This window comes from Tursiops truncatus, chromosome X (genome assembly GCF_011762595.2).
Source record: "Tursiops truncatus isolate mTurTru1 chromosome X, mTurTru1.mat.Y, whole genome shotgun sequence".
In the NCBI taxonomy this organism is placed as follows: domain Eukaryota; kingdom Metazoa; phylum Chordata; class Mammalia; order Artiodactyla; family Delphinidae; genus Tursiops; species Tursiops truncatus.
The window spans coordinates 43,458,606-43,481,793 of record NC_047055.1 but is presented as its reverse complement, the minus strand read 5'-3'; the positions used below and the strand labels follow the sequence as shown (position 1 = coordinate 43,481,793).

The following is a 23,188-nucleotide window of genomic DNA, read 5'->3' as shown; positions in this document are numbered from 1 at the left end:
CTTCCCTTCCCCACTGCCTCTCAGCAGAGCTCTGGCTGCTCTTGGGCTACAGTATTGGACAGAGGCTGGACTAGGGCTCTTCTACTTCTCTCACCCCTGGATGCCACCTGTGGTCTATGTGCCACTCTCTCCGGCCTCAGTCTCTCCAGCCACATCCCCAGGGTACTTTTTATGTTTTTGCCCCAGTCCTATGCCATCCTTCATCTGGAAAGGTCTATCTTCTTTTCAAACCCTGCCTCTTCCCCCACCTTCTGCCTCTGACAAGTCCTTTTCCCTATTCTTTCTTCTCATCTTTTAAATTTTGGGTTTCTGAAAAAAAAAACTTCAAAAAACCATCTTGGTTTTCAAGCTATCCTCTAACTTTTCTCCTAATCTTGGCTTCATTTTGTTTGTCCATGTCTCTCGCCCTTAGACCCACTTCTTCCCTGCATTTGTCCCCAGCATTCCTTCTGCCTTCATCCCTTCTCCATAGGCCCTGCCCATGCATACTGACTTCCCCTTCTCTGCCCTTGGCTTACTACCTTCAACTTGGAATGAGAGAACTAAAAGTGGCAGAGAAATCTTGGGGGTTCATTTCCTAGAGTGGCACCGACTTCATCAATTGGGACCAGACCTGGGTCTAGCTGGGCTACTTCCAGAAAACCTTCAGATGTCTCTTGGTGACAAGCATTATCACCCTTGATTTCCAGATAAGGACACAGAGGCTCTAAGAGGTGTAGGGACTTGCCCAAGGTAGGTAGCAGAGCCAGGATTCCAACCTTGTGCTCCTTCCACTACAACATAATTCAGTGCAAATATTGGAGCTGCCATTTTTGTTACTTCCCTGTACCTTCTCTCAAAATCCCAATGATTTATGGTGAATATGAGATGATCTGCTTAGTTCATTAGGAGTTATCCTAAGAGCTCTTTAGAAGGATGTCCCAGTGCTGACAGCATCTTCTTTAATTTCCTAACTGCAGAATTTATTGCTTGTCTTACCAGTTTCCTTTTGGATATGAATGTACTTATCATGGGAGCTGTTTAATAAAGTGACAGTAATCCACTTAAGGAATTTATTTATTGCTTAAGGAATACAGACTATAAAATCTTAACATAGCTGAAAATCACCAAACTGGCCCAGGGTTTTTAAGGAAGTTTTCACAGGCAATACAAGTATCTGTTTTTTGTTCGTTTTTTGTTTTTTTTTTTTTTTTTTTTTGCCACGAGGCTTATGGGAGTTCCCAGACAAGGGGCTGAACCCAGGCCATGGCAGTGAAAGCCTGGAATCCTAACCACTAGGCAACCAGGGAGCTCCCACAGGTATCTGTTTTTTTTCCTAACCTTTTCCGATGGGGGTTAGGAAGAAGAGGCTCAGAATAAGGATAACAGCTCAGAATATCATCTCTGTTCTAACTAGTCCCATAGCTGCCAAATAACAACCAGACACAATCCTAAAACCATTAACAACAGAACAAAGATAGCAGCAGCAAGAAATCATCCCTGAGCCGGAAAGCAGCCATTAATGCCTGAACAGAGACAGGATACAACCTAGTATCAACTGCTGCCAGATAGGCACTTATTCACTGTGGCAGGTGCTAGCCCATGGTAGAAATGGTTTGACTCTGTTTTAGGAAATATTTGGAACAAGCAGAAGAAGAAAAAGCTAAAAATCTATGCAAACCAGCTGTATAGCCTTCAGGTTAGACTGTTTGCCTTTGGCAAGCATGGCTGAATCATCTGAGACACCATAAAAGAGAAACAATTTAAGTTAACTCTCAAATTGATAAAGAGAAGCAAAGTCCCATAGTTAAGTTGGGTCTCTAGGTCTACTACTTTTTAATACTTTGTCCCTTTCTACATGGCTACAAACTTTGAATATAACTAGCAAAAAAAAAAAAAACGTTCAGAGAAACAAATACAAATGATGCAACATAAGGCAATGAAAGGAGAAGAAACAGGTACAATTTCATCTAGGTCTTCAGTCTGGATGGTGAAGCCAAGGTTTGTGTGCCAGGCTGAAGGCTCTCCTCACTTCTTCAGAAAATAGTTCAGTCTTTTCCGTAGATAAATGAGCTGTAGGGAGAGGCAGAAAAACATGAAAAATTCATCTGAAATCTTAAGTTCCATTACTTGATCTAGAATTTACTTATATAAACCAAAAAGGAAGACTGTAATTTGGCATTTATAAGGTTATCTTAGTCTTACAATGTTCCAAAAAACAGTGCCACAGTCAAGAACACAAACAATGATGCTGTCCTTTATCATGCCAAACTTATAAAACGAAGCTTCAAAATTGAATATACTAAAGAAATTAAATATGCTTGCTGTTAAGAATTTGTACTTCTGGGAAGAGTGTACAGAGGTCACAGCTCACTGTAAGGGCAAAGGAGATGGGATCACTGTAGCCATAGTCTAAGACTCAGAAGATAAGGCAGTTGTGATAGCCGATTGCCCCACTGAACGCACCTTTAACGTGTCTTAAACCGAGTCGTGGCTGCTGCTTCCTGCCATGTTATGAGACCCTTGAAAACTGACTCAGAGTCCTAACCAATAACAAGTCTGATGACGTTCTACTTACCCTGATGCTTTTTAAGTCAGAAGCCCTGAACATTTTGTGATGTAAGATTTATTTTTTTTATTTACTTGAAATGGCAAAGTGACCAATAACACTCAGGTATACTGTCTTTGAGACAAAGATTGTTTTTGAGTATTATTCAATTTAGCTCACCCCATATCAGTGTGGATTTTCATTTTGTGGAATGACAGGAATGGAGCATTACAAAATGATCCTGTGCTGGACATGAGCTACCAAACTGCTATAATTGCTAGCTGTAGTAATTGAGAGCATCTTTTCACTCAGATGCTGACCATGATTACCACCACTGACTTCTCCAGTTCCTTCTCCTTTATTGGCACTTTCTCCTCCCACCACCTCCTAAAGGGAGGTTTTTCCTTAGGTTCAGACTTCTTGCTGAACAGTCAACCTGGCTAACTCATCTATCCCCACAGCTTCAATGATCATTTCTATGCATGAGGCACTCTCCAATCTCCCATTTTAAAAAGTGCTTCCAACTCAACTCATCATCTTCTCCATCCTCCACCCCCCAAGAATCCTCTTCAAGTTGTCTTCATTCCTGTTAGTGGCTCACCATTTTCCAGTCACCCAGGCTCCTTGTTCCCTTTTTGTCCTGGAAATCCAATCAATTTTAAGTTCTGATTCCTTCTATCACTTGCATCTTCCTCTAGTCTTTCCCCCCTCCAATTTCTCCTATATACTGCTAGCAGAGAAAATTTCCTGAGTTACTCCCCAGGTGAAAAAGCTTTTAGGGCTTATTATGACCTACACCAAAAATCTAAACTCTTAAGCCTGGCATCACCACCTCTGAGCCATTGTGAATGCTACTTTCTATACAGAATGCCTTCATTTCTCTATCTCTTTATTAGAACCTTACCCACCTCTTAAGGCCCCAAACACCATCTCTCCATGAAGCTTCCCCTAATCTCCATGGACAAAAGTGAGCTCTCATTCCTTTAAATTCCTATCCCTCTCATGTATTTCTCCCCAACTGGAGGCAGAGACTATGTCATAAGCATTTTGTAGTTCCCTGTGGAACCTAGCTTTAAGTAGGTGCCCAATAAATCTATGTTGAATAAATGAGCTAACATAAAGGGTTCTGAGTGAATAAAGTTTACAACTGTAGTTCTATGTTGAAAATAGCACTCCCCAATACTAACTACTTACATGTAGGAAAACAAAGATGTTTAGTGGGTGCTAAAGCAATCCTGGCATTAACTGTTCACATGGCTGTTTATAAGCAATACTTGGATGAGTGATGTGCTGAGGGGAAGGGAATATACAGAACATAAGAATTCTCCTGGCCTTGTTTGTATGGGGATGAGCATGGGGGATGGCATCACTACCTTAAGAGCTCTATGCTCGGGAATTCCCTGGCGGTCCAGTGGTTAGGACTCCACACTTTCACTGCTGAAGGTGCGGGTTCCTGCAAGATGCGCGGCGTGGGCCCCCCCCTAAAAAAGCTCCATGCTAAGTCCATCCTCATAATACGACCTCCAGTCTCTTTAAAACTGTTACTCTACCCTCAACAGTATAGGGCTGGAACCAGCATACATTTCTATACAGCTACTTGACCCTCACTTATCCCACACTGCCCTCTTTTCTTTTCACTCTGCTCACTCTCTTGTGGCTTTAAATGATAGTCTTTCAAGTTAGGAATCTGGCATACATCCTTAATGCTCTTTTCTCCTTCAACACTCAGTAATTGGCCCAATTCCCATCAATTCTACCTTTAAAATACATTCTCTCATATATAAATGTTCACAACAGCATTATTCATGGTAACCAAAAAGTGGAAACAACCCAAATGTCGACTGATGGATGAATGGATAAACAAAATGTTGTATATCTGTACAATGGAATATTATTCAGCCATAAAGTGGAATAAAGTACTGATACATTCCACAACATGGGTTAACCTTGAAAACATTATGCCAAGTGAAAGAAGCCAGACACAACAGACCTTGTAGTGTATGTTTCCTTTTTTTTAAAATTTCTTCAGCATCACTGTATTTCTTTTCTTTTTTTTTTTTTAACATCCTTATTGGGGTATAATTGCTTTACAATGGTGTGTTAGTTTCTGCTTTATAACAAAGTGAATCAGTTATACATATACATATGTTCCCATATCTCTTCCCTCTTGAGTCTCCCTCCCTCCCACCCTCCCTATCCCACCCCTCCAGGCGGTCACAAAGTACTGAGCTGATCTCCCTGTGCTATGCAGCTGCTTCCTACTAGCTATCTACCTTACATTTGGTAGTGTATATATAGAACTACCATATGACACAGCAATCCCACTACTGGGCATATACCCTGAGAAAAACATAATTCAAAAAGAGTCATGTACCAAAATGTTCATTGCAGCTCCATTTACAATAGCCCAGAGATGGAAACAACCTAAGTGCCCATCTTCGGATGAATGGATAAAGAAGATGTGGCACATATATACAATGGAATATTACTCAGCCCTAAAAAGAAACGAAATTGAGCTATTTGTAATGAGGTGGATAGACCTAGAGTCTGTCATACAGAGTGAAGTAAGTCAGAAAGAGAAAGACAAATGCCATATGCTAACACATATATATGGAATTTAGGGGAAAAAATGTCATGAAGAACCTAGGGGTAAGACAGGAATAAAGACACAGACCTACTGGAGAACGGACTTAAGGATATGGGGAGGGGGAAGGGTGAGCTGTGACAAAGCGAGAGAGAGGCATGGACATATGTTTCCTTTTTATATGAAATAACCAGAATAGGCAAAATAGGCTAGTAGAAAGTAGATTAGTGGTTGCCTAGAACTGGGTGGGGGGGTCGTGGTGAGTGAGAGGGTCAGAAGAAACGGGAAATGACTGCTAATGGGTACAGGTTTCTTTTTTGGGTGATAAAAATGTAAAATTGATTGTGGTGATGGTTGCACAATTCTGTGAATATACTAAAAGCCATTGAATTGTACAATTTAAATGGATGAATTGTATGGTATATGAATTATATCCCAATAAAGCTGTTATAACACATTTTTATTGCCGTTAAATATATATATATATTCTTTCCAAATGAAATAATGCCATTTGCACCAACATGGATGGACCTAGAGATTATCATATTAAGTGCAGTAAGTCAGAGAAAAACAAATATCATGATATCACTTACATATGGAATCTAAAAAAATGATACAAATGAACTTATTTACAAAACAGAAATAGACTCACAGACATAGAAAACAAACTTATAGTTACCAAAGGGGATAGCAGGAGGGGGGAAGGGAGATAAATTAGGAGTTTGGGATTAACATATACACACTACTATATATAAAATAGATAAAAAATAAACAACATGGACCAACTGTATAGCACAGGGAAGTATACTCAATATCTTGTAGTAACCTATAATGGAAAAGAATCTGAAAAAGAATACACACACACACACACACACACACACACACACACACACATACATATATATATAACTGAACCACTTTGCTGTACACCTGAAACTAACACAACACTGTAAATTAACGACATTTCAATAAAAAAAGAAAAAATATTTATTCTTTCCATCTCCATTGCCACCTCCTTATTTCAAGTTACCATCACCTTTTATTAGACGACCCCACAGCCTCCTAACTGGCCTCCCTGCTTCTAGTCCTGCCCTCCCACAATCCATTCTCCAGATAATAATCAAAGTGATCTTTAAAACTTCTAAATTAAATGTGACTCTCCTGCTTAAAACTCTCCAAGGGCTCCCCATTGCACTTAAGACTAAAACCCATCCTCCTTATCATGGACTGCAAGGGACCATACAATATGGCCTCTGCCTACTTCTCCAACCTTACCTTAAGTCACTCTCTTCCTCGCTTTAAATACTGCAGAGGTCCTCAAAGAGGCCAAGCTCTTTTCCAATGTGGGACCTGGCATACACTCCACCCAAGGAGCTCTTCATACACTTTTTGCCTGGACTTTTCCTTCAGGTCTCTTAAGTATCACTTCCTCAGAAAGGCTGATTATGATCTCCCCAATTTAATTCAGGACTCTATTCAGATAGCACCACTGACTCTTTCTCCTTCACAGCCCTTCTTTATGATTTGCACCTTTATATTTGTATGATAATTTGTTTGCTGTTGATCTTCCCTGCTAGACTGTTAGCTCCATGAGGAAAAGTATTGTATGTGTCTTATTCAACACTGTGTGTACATCCAGTGCTTTCCACTTAATAGACATTCAATATCTGCTGAATGAACAAATTTTCACAAAGACTTTGTTCCAACCTGCTACCCTCATTTAGAAGATTTGGCCACTACTGTTCCTGTGAAAGAACAGCCAGAAATGAGATGGGGGGTGGGGTTCTTTGCATCAAATATTTTCTGGTTGATGTGAAAACACACTTCTCACCTGCTCATTTTTTTGCTTTTCCTGTAGCTTAAGCTGCTCCAGCACAGACTGTAAATGACTCTGGAAAACGAATTATATAAAAGATGAATGCTGAGTCTCAAAGGAAAAGAGAATCAAGAGAGACAAAGAGTTTGGCAAATAATTTGATAAGTAAGAAAACTGTCAGTCGTAACAAAAGAGTACTTTTAAAATAGGATTTGGAAAAAGAATGTCTCTATGTGTATAACTGAGTCACTTTGTACAGCAGAGATTGGCACAACATTGTATATCAACTCTACTTAAATAAAAACACATTTTAAAAAGGATTTAGAGTATAAAAACTACACTCTCCAACTGCAGGGCCATTCGATTTGATTTTATACACCCTACATGGCACTTTTTTTCTTGCCCTAAAACAAAGAGTTAGAATGCCTTCATGTTACCTTTTTCTAGTTTAGCACAAATCCTTTGACTGTGGTGACCTACTTAAAGAGCTGGCTTGGAATCTGGTGCTGACTCCTTCATTCCCCTGCACTAGGGCAGAATATTACCATTCTTAACTACTACTGCACACGACAACAATCATAATACCATATATCTGTATCTTTCAAAGTATGTCCACATCTATTATCTAACTTGGTTATTCTGAAGGACAACACTCTAAATAAGTATAGTTCTGTGTCAAGTTGCTCCCCTTTGATGACAACAACTCTATAGAAAAACAAATCTGGCAAGGAATTCTCCAGATGCTTCAGAATTTCCCTCACTATAAAAAGAGAAGCAAACATGGCCTAAACATACATTTTCCTTTTGCTGATATGTGTATTAATAAAATATGTATTAATGCATATTAATAAAAATAAAGCATGATATTAATTTTTGTTCAAGCAGGCATCATAAAAATTTTAAATTAATTTAGTTTCTCTTTCATTGTAATGAATATGTTTTGGTACAGAGCAACAGGGTTCAATCTATGCCCTACCACTTACTGTGGTCCTTGGCAAGTTACTTAATCTCTTTGAATTTCAATTTCTTATCTATAAAACGGGAATAGTGACAGCACCTATATTTCAGGGATGTCAGGATGAAATGAGATAATACACGTAAAATGCTTAGCTCTGTACATGCCTTTCACATAGTTAAATGTTCAATATTGGCAATTATTATCTCAAGTCTCCTGGTCCCCTCCCAAAAATGCTTATATAAGATGATCAAAAATACTCAGGTAAAAGGAAATAGGGCTATCTTTTATTAGGGGTATCTAAGAGGTTGTTCAGGTTCATGAATGAGCCAGAATGCTGCACAGAGATGACATGAGTGGAAACACAAAGATGGGATTTTGAAAGTAAGATATCAGGATATATTTATACCAGCCAACAAGAATTTACCTTGAGCATTAGGTTTTCCACTTTCATAATGAGCTTCCTCTGTCTTTGTGCTTTGCACTGAATCTCTTGGAGTTTTTTCTCCACGTAATGAGTCTGCTTCTGAATTTTCATGACTAACAGAGATAGACAAAAACTTCATGTATCTAAACATGGCCTAAACTAGTGGACCAAGATCCAAATCAACTAAAACTCCACTACACATCTGAGCAATAATTTCTCAAACTTAACTTTGCAACTAACACGTGTTTAAAGTCAGTCTTTAGTACTGCCACCCACTCTGTCCCACCCCTTTGTTTTTCCCTAACTTACCCATTGAGCTGGTTCCCTCCTTTGCCTCATACTGGCCAGATTCAGTGAACTTGTCCTGTAGCTCCCTTTCCATATACATTTCATAATAATCTTCTTCCTCTTCCTTGTCTTTATCCGCATCATCATAGTCCTCCTCTCCCTCTTCATCTTCCTCCTTATCATCCTCAACTTCACTGTTACTGCTAGAGTCATTGACCATCTCCCGAAACACACCATATTCTATGGGTTTTAAGCAAAAGGAAGGTGAAACCATCTGAAGCTTTTCAAATAATTCCCACTCCAGCTGCAATTATACTCCCCCTCAAGTTTACTGGGCAACCAATGAATTTTAAAAATAATTTTTCTCACAGGAAGATTATTCCCTTTATAAAACAAGGACAGGAAAGGCAAAAACACTGTAACGTTCATTCATGTACTCAATGATCAAAATATTCAGAGAATCCAAGGGCCCACAGGAATTTAGAATAGCAGAGATGGATGGGATATTAGAACCCCAATCTAAAACCCCTAAACTTGTGGGACCAATATGAGGAGAGAAGGGCAAAGGCACCCTTTTTCTGTGATTGGCCTGAGTTTACAGAGAATGGTCCTACACACAGTCAACACCTGCCCTCTCTGAAGCTCCTGCTTTGCCTTTATTAATGCACCTGGTAAGGTATGACGCTGCTTACAGCCACTCATTTCTGAGGCTATCTCAAAGCCTGGAATGAAGCCTTGACTTTCTATTTCCTTGGTTTCACCTTCGGCAATGACCTCCCATCCTGAAAGGAGAGGCAGTCAAGGAAAAAGCAGAAAGAAAGCAGAAGGCAAACTTGAAAGGGAAGAGGCTCTCTGGCTGAAAGTGCTAATTAATTTAGTCCAACTTCAGGCCATTTGTATCTGGATTCCTAGTATAGAAAAGTGCCTTATACTGAATTACGCAAGTAAATAATTTCTATTACATGAATGTACTGTTCCTAGCTAGAAAGTAACATTTCCAAAAATCATAAGTTCTGTACATTAACATCAGCACACAATATCAGAAATGAGAGCTTGTCACCAAGTGCATTCTGGGTGGACCAGACTACACAGAAAATATTTAGTATAAAAGGATACGGACACTGATAGCTTCAGCATCTGAGTGCAGTAGTCTTTTCACTTCCTTTTCCACATCAGGAGGTTCAACATGCTGAACCAAAGTTGGAGAAGAAGGAATACCAGTACCATCACTTAACACCCTGTGTTCTGCAGAAATGTCCTCTTCCTACATACAAATGAATTCAAATAATTAGGCCTCTTTAAGATACATCCAATCAAATTTCTACTTTAAACAATGCTATTTATGAAGGAAACTTTGATCAGGGTCTATATTTTTGTACAGTAAGCTTATTTTTTCCCAATCAAATTACTTGAGACATTTAATCTTTTCAATCTGCAACTCTATATTAAAGACCTCCTCAGAGGCATGACCCTTAAGCCTCAGTTGTTAATTATTTGTGCTGACCCACACTGGCAAAGAACTATAATTTTTTTGTTACTTGGAAGTAATTTGGTTTAAAGATCCAAAATCCCAGATTCCACTTCTCCACATCTTTATTATTAGAGAGTTTCCTATAAAAACTGGGTCTTAGCCACATATTCTCCCTTAAATCCAGTTTTAGACAATTATCTCCACAGCAACCAATTCATCATGCCACAAATAGAGATTAGAACTTTGAGGGGGAATAACTAATTACAAACAATTGCTGGTAAGAGTGAACCCTGGCTTCCAAGAAATGGTTTTTAAAAATAAATATCACAGAAAAGAAGCAGATTAAAATACACAGGGTCACTGATCAAATTGTATCTTTTGCTCTTGGAGTTGTCAGACATTGAACAATGAATTCATTTTTCAGTGAATCAAATTCAGTGTATGTGTATGGGAGTAGGGGTTACAGGTGAGAAGGAAGGCTTGAAAGCAATCTTTATGATTTTTTTATTTGTTTGAAATTAAAGAGCTGTGAAATAAAACACAGCATAGGTTAACAATAAAGTTATATTACGATTTGTCTACCTCAGGAAAGCTGACTTCTTCAGTTTGTTTGATATCAGTGACCTATGAAATAAAACACAATGAACAATGAAGTTATATTGTAATTGTTGTACTTTACTAAAGCTTAAAGAGTTCTAGAACCATTCTTAATGTAGTTTTTTTTTTTTTCTTTGCGGTACGCGGGCCTCTCACTGTTGTGGCCTCTCCCGTTGCGGAGCACAGGCTCCGGATGCGCAGGCTCAGCGGCCATGGCTCACAGGCCCAGCCGCTCCGCGGCATGTGGGATCTTCCCGGACCAGGGCACGAACCCGTGTCCCCTGCATCGGCAGGCGGACTCTCAACCACTGCACCACCAGGGAAGCCCTTAATGTAGTTTTATATTTAGTAGGCACTCAATGAATGCTGTTGACTGACAGTATAAAACCAAAACAACCATGTTCATAGATTAAACATAGTAAAGCTATTGATCTATAGGTTTAATGCAATTCCTATCAAAATTCCAACAAGGTTTTCTATAGACATAGACAAGCTTACTCTAAAATGTATATGGAAATTACAGACTCTAGAATGGCTACAACAATCTTGAATAAAGAAAAGTGAGATCAGTCTTCCTGATTTCAAGGCTTATTACAAAGCTACACTGTGGAATCGGTGATCAACACAGATTAATGGAACCCAGAAAAAAATCTCACACAAATATGCCCAACTTAGTTTTTACAAAGGTGCAGAAGCAATACAACGGACAAAGGGTAGCCTTTTTAACAAATGGTGCTGGAACAATTGGACATGCAAAGGGGAAAAAAAAAAGAACAACCTTGAACTAACCCTCAAACCTTTTACAAAAATTAACTCAAAAATGGATTGCAGACTTAAATTAAATATAAAACTTAAAAAAGATAGGAGAAATCTTCAGAATCTGGGCTAGGCAAACAGTTTTTATACTTGACATGAAAAACATGATCCTTAAAAGGAGAAATCAATAAATTGGACTTCATCAAACAAAAAACCTTTTGCTCTTTGAAAGACCCAGTGAAGAACATAAAAAGACAAGTTACAGACTGGGAGAAAATATTTGCAAACCACGTATCTGAAAACTAGTACTTGGAATATAAAAAAGAACTCTCAAAACTCAACAATAAGAGCAATCCATTTAGAAAATGGGCAAAAGGCATGAACAGACACTTCACTGAACTGGACATATAGATAGCAAACAAGCACATGAGAAGATGCTCAACATCTTTAGCCATCAGGGAAATGCAAATTAATACCACAGTGAGATCACTACACATCTATAAGAATGTCTAAAATAAAAAATAGTGACAACACCTAATGCTGGTGAAAATGTAAAGAAATTGGATCACACATACATTTCTGGGGCAAATGTAAAATGGTGCAGCCACTTGGAAAACACTATGGGTAGTTTCTTATAAAACTAAACATGCAACATACCCAGTAACTGCACTCCTGGGCATTTATGCCAAAGAAATGAATACTTATGTTCACACAAAAACCTGCTGGCAGCTTTATTTATAATAGTCAAAAAATGGAAACAGCCAAGATGTACTTCTATGAGTGAACAATTAAGCAAACTGTGGTACATTCATAACACGGCATACCACTCAGCAATAAAAAGGAATGAACTATTGATACATGCAACAATCCACATGGACCTTAAGGGAATTAATCTGAGTGAAAAAAAAAAGCCAGTCTCAACTGTTATACTTTGTATGATTCCACTTATATGACATTCTCGAAATGACAAAATTATAGAGATGGAGAACATATTAGTGATTAGCAGGGGTTAGAGCCTGGTGGTTTGGGGTGAGGAGGAGATGGGTGTGGCTTTAAAAGGGCAAGATGAGGGATCCTGGTGGTGACAATACTGTTCAGTATCTTGACTGCGTGGGTGGATACACCAACATACACATGGGATAAAATTGCATAGAACTAAACACATGCACACACATACACAGGAGAAAGCAAAACTGGAGCAATTTGAATAAGATTAGTGAATAGTAATAATGTCAATTTCCTATTTGTGATACTGTACTATAGTTTTGCAAATGTTACAATGGGAAGAACTGGGTAAAGGGTACACAGTATCTCTTTTCTATTGCTTACAACTGCATGTAAATCTACAATTATTTCAAAATAAAAAATTTAATTAAAAAAGAAGCCAAGGTATAGTACTCCTGTAGTTTGCCCAGGGTTCTACAAGTCTGAGTTAAGGTTAGAAATACAACCACAATTCCCAATTCTCAGGTTCTGGATGTGTTCACTTTAAAACAAGATTTTGCAGTTGGAAACTTTTAAAAGCGTTAGCAGGAGTTTCAAGTTCATGACACATCTAGATCCCTAAGTGACTACCCTATAACTTCAAGGGTCAAGTCTGTTTTTGTTCTTTACATATTTCCAATTGTTAGCACACAGTGCCTGGCATGTTGCTCATACTCAGCAAATGTTTATTGGACATATAAATGACTGAAAAAATGAATACCCAACTGACTGTCTCCCTTCCCCCCCATTCATAATCCTCTTCCAATCCAACCAGTAGACACAGAAATAGCATGGCACTAACCTCTTTTGTTGTTTTGCAGAAGCTTCTCTTTTTGACATTCCTAAGTGGTGGAGTAACTAAAATAAATTCAACATGGTGAAATGTATATATGACTGATGGTAGTCACATATCTGTCTGAATTTGATAAGGTTATGCTCTAAGCCACTGGCTCATGACACGACTCGTTCCTTTAAGAGTGTCTGGATGCCTACTGAACCAAATACCTAAGTGTGGTAACAGATCCCTGGCTCACAAGTAATTAGGATCCAGCAGATAAATGTAGTTAGCCAGAATGAGCAAGGGACTGATGACTTACTGCCATGCTTCCAGATATGTTTTTTCTGTCTCTCCTTTTTACTTTTCCTGATTGCTTTAAGATCAGTAGAGGTAACCGGTTCTTCAGGATGAGAGTGGACACCACCATCAGCAGTGCACACAAGCATCTGCATTTAACAAAGACAAAGAAGTTGACTGTGGCCACAAATCTTGGGTTAGTAATGGATAATGATCATTCTTACCACCAGAAATCCTGGAGCACAAAAGTAAGGAGAATGCTACTTGGCATTTCCAGAAAACCAAGTATTACATACACTCGTATGCATTCTCTCTCTATCTCGGCAGCACAGCATATGGACTCTGAGTTTGTTGTTGTCTTTTTTAGCTCCAGTGTTTACCACTGCGGAAGGAATGTGTTGAAAACAAGATATATCTTAGCATTTTGATTTATAAAGGAAACAAAAAATCAACAGTAGAGATGATGAATAAGAACCAATGTAAACCTCCAGAGTTAACAGCACACTGCTTTAACAGGAATTTCAGACGAAGATCCCAGATGCTCATATTTTTCAAATAATGAAAGGCACTATAAATGGCAAACAGGAGGCTCTAAAAGCTATTTGGATAAAGTAGTGAAAAGTGATGGATCAAACACCAAACCAGAACATGACATTGTATTCCCCGTGCAATTGAGCTGGAAATTAGAAATGACAAGCAGGTGAAAAGAGAATTGAAAGAAAGAAAAGGAGGGAGAAAGTAAATCCTTGAAGGATGTGTGGGCGAGTAGATTAAGAAAACTTGTCCATACCTGGGAAATATCTGCCGTTTTATAAAAAGTTGTTTTATCCAGAGTTTTCAGGCTTTCAACAACACAAGGCAAATCAACCAGCTTAGCAGATAGTGAGACATCTTCAACCCCAACAACTGCATGACGTCCATCAGCTGAACAGAAGTAGAAAAGATTAAAGCTGACATCTTCCCAATGTACTCTCAAGACTCCTGGGGTTTGAATAATGAAGACTTATGGGGGACAGAGGAGTCTTTCATTGAAACTTACTATTTCTCACAATGCCAGAATTGTGTACGCAATTAGTAACTTTCCACAGCAAAGAAGGCAGAGTATATGGAGCTCTTTTTTTCTAGTTTATGTCATTCCATCAAAAGTAGCTGAGTTTCTTGGTCATGGTTGTGAACTAAAGTGAATGAAGTGGTAACTGTTTCATTCTCATCTTGAAAGGCCAACTCCATTCATTTAAACCCATTCGTTTGGATACCATTAGGAGCATTCGATCATGTCATTGTACATGGGTGTTTTCAAAGGGTTGGGTAAGGGGAGGGTTGATTCTAGAATAGTACTAATAAGTCTCAAGTTATAATCTCTAGTTAAAATTCTAGATAAAATTCTAGATAAAAATTCTAGATAAAATTCTACACAATAGCGAGAGAGAGAGAAAGAGAGAGAGAGAGAGAGAGAGAGGAGAGAGAGAGAGGGAGAGAGCGAGAGAGAGAGAAAGAGAGAGAGAGAGAAAGAGTCAGCTATATACTGACAACTCTGAATCCTGCCCAGATGTCTCAAACATGAACGTCTCTTGATACAAAAGGATTCAAGTGTAATCTTCTAATATTAAGTGAAAAAAGAAAGATGCAGAACTATGTTTGACATGATCCTTTTTGTGTAAATTATCTTTAAAAATATAGAGAGATTATTTATACGTTGGTATTATGCATAAAAGTTTTGTCTATAAGGAAACACAAGGAGAAAAGGCCAATATTAGTTATCCTTGGCATTGAGGTTGAGGCACTGTGAAGGATAGTTTCACTTCTCCTTTTGAACCTTTCTGTTTTATTTGAATTTTCTAGCCATGTATTTGTATTCCTTTTTTTAAAAGTGTCAGTAAGGGCTACCAGAGTGGTGGGATTATGGGCCATTTAAAATTTTATTCTTCATATACTTCTCTGTATTTAAAACTCTAATAAATATTATTTAAAAAAGATAAAGATATGTCACTTTTGTAAACAAAGAATAGTACATCCACCTGTCATTCCCCTGGACAGTCAGAAATCACAAGTTTCATATAGGAGACAATCAGCAGTATGCAAATCCCACAGTTGACCTCCAAGTTCTTCCTTATACACACCATGATAATTACCTCAAGTTGTATAAGTTCTACTTCCTTTCCTCTTAAAAGGAAGAGATGGAAGTGACTGAAGCCTCTCTTTGAGTCCATCAAGACAGAAACCACATTCTATTCTTTGTCACATACTTGGTATCTAGTATTGTGCCTGACACATAGCAATCCCTTAATAAATTACTGTTCAATGTATGGTGAATGGATATTAACTACTTACACAATAAGTCAATTTTCAGTTTATCCTTCATGGCAGCACTTCCAGAGCGTATTATCTTTCTGGCAGTAGAAGCATGTTCCTAAAAAGGAGGTAGATTGAAAAATCAGAAGGATGAATTGTCTACTTAGCAGGTAATAGAACAGATATGTCAGAGACAGTCCTCCCTTAAATAGAACCTTAAACTTCCGAAACGTTAGGAACAATGCCATGTACCATGAGATACTGTGCACTGGGTAAGTCAAGTTAGGATGAGGTTGACTCTAATCTCATTGTTGTCTTTTAGTAGCTACAGATAATGCCTTCTCCTAGCTGTACCTTCCTGTTTCTCACTGTTACCCTTCAAGTTGTAGTTGCTACGGGAAGGCTTAGCTGCAGTTTACTGGCTATATTAACTAACCCTAATTAGGGAAATACCTTTCTGAAGCCCATACTTAATGTACCTTTCTTAGACTAAATAATACTTAAATACAGGTGTCAATAGGGGAAGAGTCCCTAACACAATGCTGAAATGAGCTTCAACAGCCTTGCATGATGATGAATTTGAGGAGACAGTGCTAACCCCTCCATTGCCCCTTTTTGAGGTGACAGAAAGGAACTCTCTTTTAGAAGAGTCTTATCTTGGCTGTCCAGTGAGCAAGGCTGTTGGCATCTGTGATAAGTGACTGAATCCATCATTGTCCCACCTGTTTGCCAGGAAATCAACCCACACAGTAGGTGGCATGTGCAGGACAAAAGAAATGCTGCTTAAAGGAGTACACACTAGAATAGGACTGCTAAATACAACACAACTCCTGGAAACAAATGTTCTTGGTTTTTATAGCCTACATTAAATAATCAGAAATGCTACAGAATCCAAGCAGGGCTGATACTTATGCCCTGAAGATATTTGGCCTGAGATACAAGGGTTTCTTACCAGAGGCAGACGCAATATAAACTGCTTCTCAAATTCGTAAGGAGGTTCATCCTGGCTTCTACTCATCTCTTGTTTTTGAGTTCACGAAAACAAAAACAAAACCAACAGAGTTACCAAAAACTCCTCTTGCCCCCTCTACTGACCACTTCTGGTAAAATTATACAATATCTTGCTGATAACCCTCACTGGAATGATGTGTGTACAGCTTCAAAACACTTTATTTGACATAACTTGATTATTTATAAAGTCACCTTATCTCCCCTCCCATATGTGCAGATTTTCCAACGTTAATACTAATTACATGATAACAAATGAAGTAAGAGCTGTTACACATGATTTAGTCTTCTTAATATTCTTAGACTCTCCGGTAAAGGATTAACTCATCAATACAGTGGTGACTACCAAAGCAAGTAAGCTACATACCTCTGCAGAGAAGACTGCCAACCAAAGGCCAAAATCAACCCCAAAAACCACTGGCAGAAATGCTCTATGATGATTTGAAGGAAACAGAGCTTAATTTTCAGTATTTCACCTTAATGATCAATAAAATGGTAGGAATTAAACAGTCCGTGTGAGAGCAGGCAGCTTTTTATGACTCTAAAGCCAACATCAACAGCTCCGAGCTATCTCGGGGAAAAGTTAGGAGCCCCAGTCTTATGGCTGGGCTATCTATATAAGTACATCTAACTTCATGGAATAGACTCATTTCTGAAGGGATGATAATGAAAAAACATAAAATCTAATTTGATTTATTCATCACTAACATTTACTGCATGCACTCCATGTGCCAGGCTCTACATTGAGTGCATAAGGTCTATTATTTCATTTAATCCTCACAACCACCACTTATTTGAAATACCCCTAAGAGCCATTTGAAGGAATCCTAAGATGAATCCATACATACACACACACACACACACACACACACACACACACACATATACACACACACATATATATATAATGCACATTCTGTAAAGTGAATAATCTCCAAGTTGATCTTCATTTTTTCATCTTATTTTCCATCTATTAGGGATATATCTGTAGTGGCTTGCATTTTGAGTTTTAGGGTCCACACTACTTCTGAGGAAATTTTTTCTCAAAAATGGAAAAAAGTGGGCTTCCCTGGTGGTGCAGTGGTTAAGAATCTGCCTGCCAATGCAGAGGATGCGGGTTCGAGCCCTGGTCCAGGAAGATCCCACATGCCGTGGAGCAACTAAGCCCATGTGCCACAACAAGTGAGCCTGCGCTCTAGAGCCCGCGAGCCACAACTACTGAGGCCTGCGCACCTGGAGCCTGTGCTCCACAACAGGAGAGGCCACCGTAATGAGAGGACTTCGCGCTGCAGCAAGGAGTGATCCCTGCTCGCCATAACTAAAAAGAAGGTCCGCATGCAGCAGCAAAGACCCAGCACAGCCATAAATAAATAAATGGAAAAAAGCAGTGTACATATATGAAAACTGAAAAAGTTTTCTTATGTTCTAAGGACACTATGCTATACACCAAGTTATAAAATCTTATAATTTAAGTTAGATGAAAAGCTCCAGATAATGTATAGCCCCTAATACTCTGTAAACCATTAATTGAGTTCTGAGTTTTGAATTTGAATCTCACTTAAAAGCACTGGAACCTTTTTAAAAAACACATACAAGTGAATATAACAAAAAAGAAGCAGACTCACAGATATACAGAACAAACTAGTGGTTACTAGTGGAGAGAGGGAAGGGGAGGGGAAATGTAGGGGTAGAGGATTAAGAGGTACAAACTATTAGGTATAAAATAAGCTACAAGAAAAAAAATAATAAAATAAGCTACAAGGATATATTGTGCAACACAAGGAATATAGCCAATATTTTATAATAACAATAAACAGAGCATAATCTTTAAAATTGTGAATCACTATATTGTACATCTGTAACATATAATATTGTATATCAACTATACTTCAATTTAAAAAAATTGGAAAAAGTGGGGGGAGGACAAAGAATATTTAGCACTACCAGTTAAAATAGAGAAAAGGAAAAACAAACAAACAAAACCTCATACAAGTGAGTCTGAGACCCTATTACAGGTAAACCATTCACCAGTTATGATTTCAGTCCTTTAGGCTGACTTCAGAAACTACCAGAAAGGCATAGAAAGCACAAGAGAAATCAGGAGTGAAAAATCAGACACCCAGGATGGGAGGGTGGGGTGGGGGGGAGGAGAGAGAGAGAGAAAAAGAGAAAGGGAGAAAAAGAGATTATTTGTGATAGCCATTTCTCTCCTTTTCCTGCCTCATACAGTTATACACACACACACACACACACACACACACAAAACTAAATGTAAAGGTAAGGGGGAAAGTTAATTAAAATAAAATAAATTGAATAAAAAATCTTGGAACTGGGTACATTGCCTAACATAAGAGTAACAAACATTTAAGGTTGGAAGCAGAAATACAGATTTGAAGAACTAGCTGCTAAGCAAGATTTTATCAGATCAGTAGTAACTTTTAGATTTATCAGCAGAATTAAGACTAAGGCATTTTGTTCATTTCAGTGCCTTTCTGGCAACTCCTCTCTTATGAAAGAAAGAATGTAAGAACTGGAACCATTTCAGAGAAGGTAGACATCCCTGGTAGAAATGAGTTTTAATGATTTTTTAGATTTGCTATCTGCATTTATACAATGAACTGGTTGCATCATATTTCTTTTAAGAAAAGCCATCCACATTTTTCCAGCAAGCACTCTTTGATACCTAATTAAATTAACAGGGCCTCTCTCCACCATTCACCGCCCCCACCCAGCCAGCTCCATCTCACTTCATCAGAATTAGAATTGGAATCAGAATTATGATTAAATGGAGGGCGCCTGACCGCAAGCTCCCATTAGCACAAGTCAGCACAAAACTAAATTGGTAGTTTCTCAAGTTCATAGCTGCTAGCTGCAGTTTGGAGGCAATGACCACTCCATCCTTATCCCAGGGGCACTAGGCTCCCAAGGGAAGACCGCAGCCCTAGGCTTTGATCCCATTTCCCTAGAAAACCTCCCACCAGGCCAAGGGGCCCTAAGCCTTCGCGCCACCCCAGGTGGGCTGGCAAGGGAAGAGCAGCGAGCAGCCCTTGGCGCCTCGTTGAGCCCTCCGACCGCCGGACTCACACGCCCCTCAGCCGACTCGCGCCGGGACGGCCTCTCTGCACAGGGTGGTTCCAGAGGGAGCGAGTGGGCTCCCGGCGGCGGGCGGACTGTGTGGCGACAGGGAGGAGCCTCGCGCGCAACCCCTCCCCACACTTCCGCCACCGCGGATAGGCGGATGGCCTCGAGGCGGCGGCCAGCTTGCCGCGTGCCTGGGCGGTAACTCGAAGGGTGCTGATTGGGGCCGCTCAAGTACCTCGCGGAGCAAGGCTTCAGAACAAATACCCGGGCTTCCCTGGTGGCGCAGTGGTTGAGAGTCCGCCTGCCGATGCAGGGGACGTGGGTTCGTACCCCGGTCTGGGAGGATCCTACATGCCGCGGAGTGGCTGGGCCCGTGAGCCATGGCCGCTGAGCCTGCGCGTCTGGAGCCTGTGCTCCACAACGGGAGAGGTCACAGCAGTGAGAGGCCCGCATAACGCAAAAAAAAAAAAAAAAAAAAAGAACAAATACCCTTTACACAGGGACGACCCTTGGGTCGGCCACGGGGGTTTTACCAGCACACAGTGATAACTGTAAAAGGGGTGGCAGAATCGGTTGCTCCACAAATCTGTTAGGTTGGACCGATTTGTTCCTTGGTGACGCGACCTCGCCTGGTGAAAACTACACCGCCGCGCAAACGCATTAAATAACTAGAATCCGCGCCCAAACTACTCTAACTAGCTGATCCCTTCGAAACAGTCACTATTTTACATCTTTTGGACAGAGATACAGCGTACTCCGCTTATTTCTCTTAAATGGGCATCGTGGTTCAAATAAACTTCTAGCAGTTCGTTTCTCCCATAGATCCTTAATGTACGGAAAAAATCTTAAAACCACTTACCTGTCCCTTCTCGTAAGTTTTCCAGAGGGGTTCTGGCAGCAGCCTGGTTGCCGATGGCGGCATCAGCTTGGGCGCCATAGTCGGCAGGAGTTTGGGCGCCAAGACCGCCTTCAGTTTGGGCGCCAAAACCGCCGGCAGTTTGGGCGCCAAGACCGCCGGCAGTTTCAGCTCCATGGAAAACGGCAGTTTGGGAATATCGGAGGCTCATTACTTCTGATGTTGAAGTCGGTGTTAAATCATTTTCTGAGGAACTGCAGCGCCGTCCCTCAGGGCACTCCATGGTCTCTCGCTGAGGTCATAAAATGGCTTCCTATTGAGTCATGTGACCTAAAAGTTTCCAGAACTTTCCTAAAAATGAAACCGTTCCTAAAATGGTGTCCTTAAAGACACAGGGGTAATATTAGAGACATTAAGTGGTGCCTCTTAGAGATTATAGACGTGAAGTCTCTGTTGCCTTCACTTATCTAAACTTCATGGTAAGGAATAAATATTTTTAGAAGACTAATTGTGGTACAGTCGTTTCTTCTGGATACGTGATATTTTTTTCCCTTCAGTGAAGCTAAATTGCCAGAGCTTCAGACCAAGACAAAACCGTTTTTTGTCCCTTTGAGAATTCATCCACTGATCTTTACTTTAGCATAATGTGGTGAGGTACACTGAAGATTATAATACAAAATGGACCAATGAAACTCGTTTTTCATGTACTGTAGAAAATTATTGATGGCATTTATATCAAAAATTATTCTTTAATAATAACTCAAAGGAAAATTTCTATTCTCAGTAACTGAAATACCATTAATAGTGTGTTTTGAATCATTGGACAATGTGAATTATGTAATTTCCTTTTGATGGCTGCTAGGAAGCTCAGAATCAATTTTGCAACCCACCTCTAACAACTGTGAACCTCACTGGCATATGTTGATCTCTTGTTTTGAATCATCACATTGTCTCCCAATCCCTAATTATTTTTATCTGTTGTGGTACATAACACTGAAAACTGCTTCAAAACTTTTTGTGAAGAGAATCAGATATAAATATTAGATAAATAAAAATAGTGCTCTGACAGAAGTGTCAGAGGGAGTATCCCTATGGGTGAAGGAGGGGAGCATAGTAAGTAACTGCTCACTTATAAATTCAATCATCCAACAAATATTAACTGATAATCTAATATGCCAGACTTGATTTGAAATATTTATTAAATGCTTAAAATATGGTAAGACTTTCATGAAAGGAGGCAAAAATTAAGGCACAAACATACACATATGTAATTTTTTCCTTTACTGCCAGATTTCCAGCCCCTTCTTGAGAAAGAATGGAATGAAAAGTGAAAAAAAGGAAAAGGCACGAATTATGGTTTCTCTTGGTAGGGGAGAGCAGATCCAAGAAGTAGCTCTGATGTACAGGTAAAAACCTGTCATATACATACTGTCATATTGTCAGAATATTTTTCTGGGTTTTGTCCTGTCATGTTGCTGTCTCTCTGATATCTTCTTCTGAACCCCCATCCCCTCCAAAGCCTTCCTCCCTCTCCCTTAACTATGGCTTCAGTCAATTTCATCATTATAGGAAATATGCAGTTGCATGTATTCCTTCAACAGAAGTTTGAGTTATGTGCCAGGAACTGTTCTAAGGTTAATAATCACTAAGCACTTATTAGGTGCTAAGCACTTTTTTTTAACATCTTTTTTTTTTTTTTTTTGCGGTATGCGGGCCTCTCACTGTTGTAGCCTCTCCTGTTGCGGAGCACAGGCTCCGGATGCGCAGGGTCAGCGGCCATGGCTCACGGGCCCAGCCACTCCGCGGCATGTGGGATCTTCCCGGACCGGGGCACGAACCCGTGTCCCCTACATCGGCAGGCAGACTCTCAACCACTGTGCCACCAGGGAAGCCCCTTAACATCTTTATTGGAGTATAATTGCTTTACAATGGTGTGTTAGTTTCTGCTTTATAGCAAAGTGAATCAGTTATACATATACATATGTTCCCATATCTCTTCCCTCTTGCGTCTCCCTCCCTCCCACCCTCACTATCCCACCCCTCTAGGTGGTCACAAACCACCGAGCTGATCTCCCTGTGCCATGTGGCTGCTTCCAACTAGCTATTTTACATTTCGTAGTGTATATATGTCCATGCCACTCTCTCACTTTGTCACAGCTTACCCTTCCCCCTCCCCATATCCTCAAGTCCATTCTCTAGTAGGTCTGTGTCTTTATTCCTGTCTTACCCCTAGGTTCTTCATGACCTTTTTTTTTTTCTCCTTAGATTCCATATATATGTGTTAGCATACGGTATTTGTTTTTCTCTTTCTGACTTACTTCACTCTGTATGACAGACTCTAGGTCCATCCACCTCACTACAAATAGCTCAATTTCGTTTTTTTATGGCTGAGTAATATTCCATTGTATATATGTGCCACATCTTCTTTATCCATTCATCCGATGATGGACACTTAGGTTGCTTCCATCTCC

The 23,188-nt window shown here is 39.7% G+C and overlaps 1 protein-coding gene across 1 annotated transcript; it reads right to left on the bottom strand.

Moving 5' to 3' along the window:
- Nucleotides 1-1,006: 1,006 nt before the first annotated feature.
- Nucleotides 1,007-21,000, bottom strand: TAF7L (TATA-box binding protein associated factor 7 like). Its single transcript, XM_073799667.1, has 13 exons — nucleotides 20,721-21,000; nucleotides 16,725-16,792; nucleotides 15,812-15,890; nucleotides 14,271-14,404; nucleotides 13,503-13,629; nucleotides 13,208-13,263; nucleotides 10,651-10,692; nucleotides 9,714-9,861; nucleotides 9,266-9,379; nucleotides 8,619-8,837; nucleotides 8,310-8,422; nucleotides 6,943-7,002; nucleotides 1,007-2,052 (listed from the first exon to the last, which is right to left on the bottom strand). The coding sequence occupies exons 1-13, from the start codon at nucleotides 20,998-21,000 to the stop codon at nucleotides 2,008-2,010; spliced, it is 1,485 nt and encodes a 494-aa protein (XP_073655768.1). The 3' UTR covers nucleotides 1,007-2,007.
- Between the last annotated feature and the right edge of the window lie 2,188 nt (nucleotides 21,001-23,188).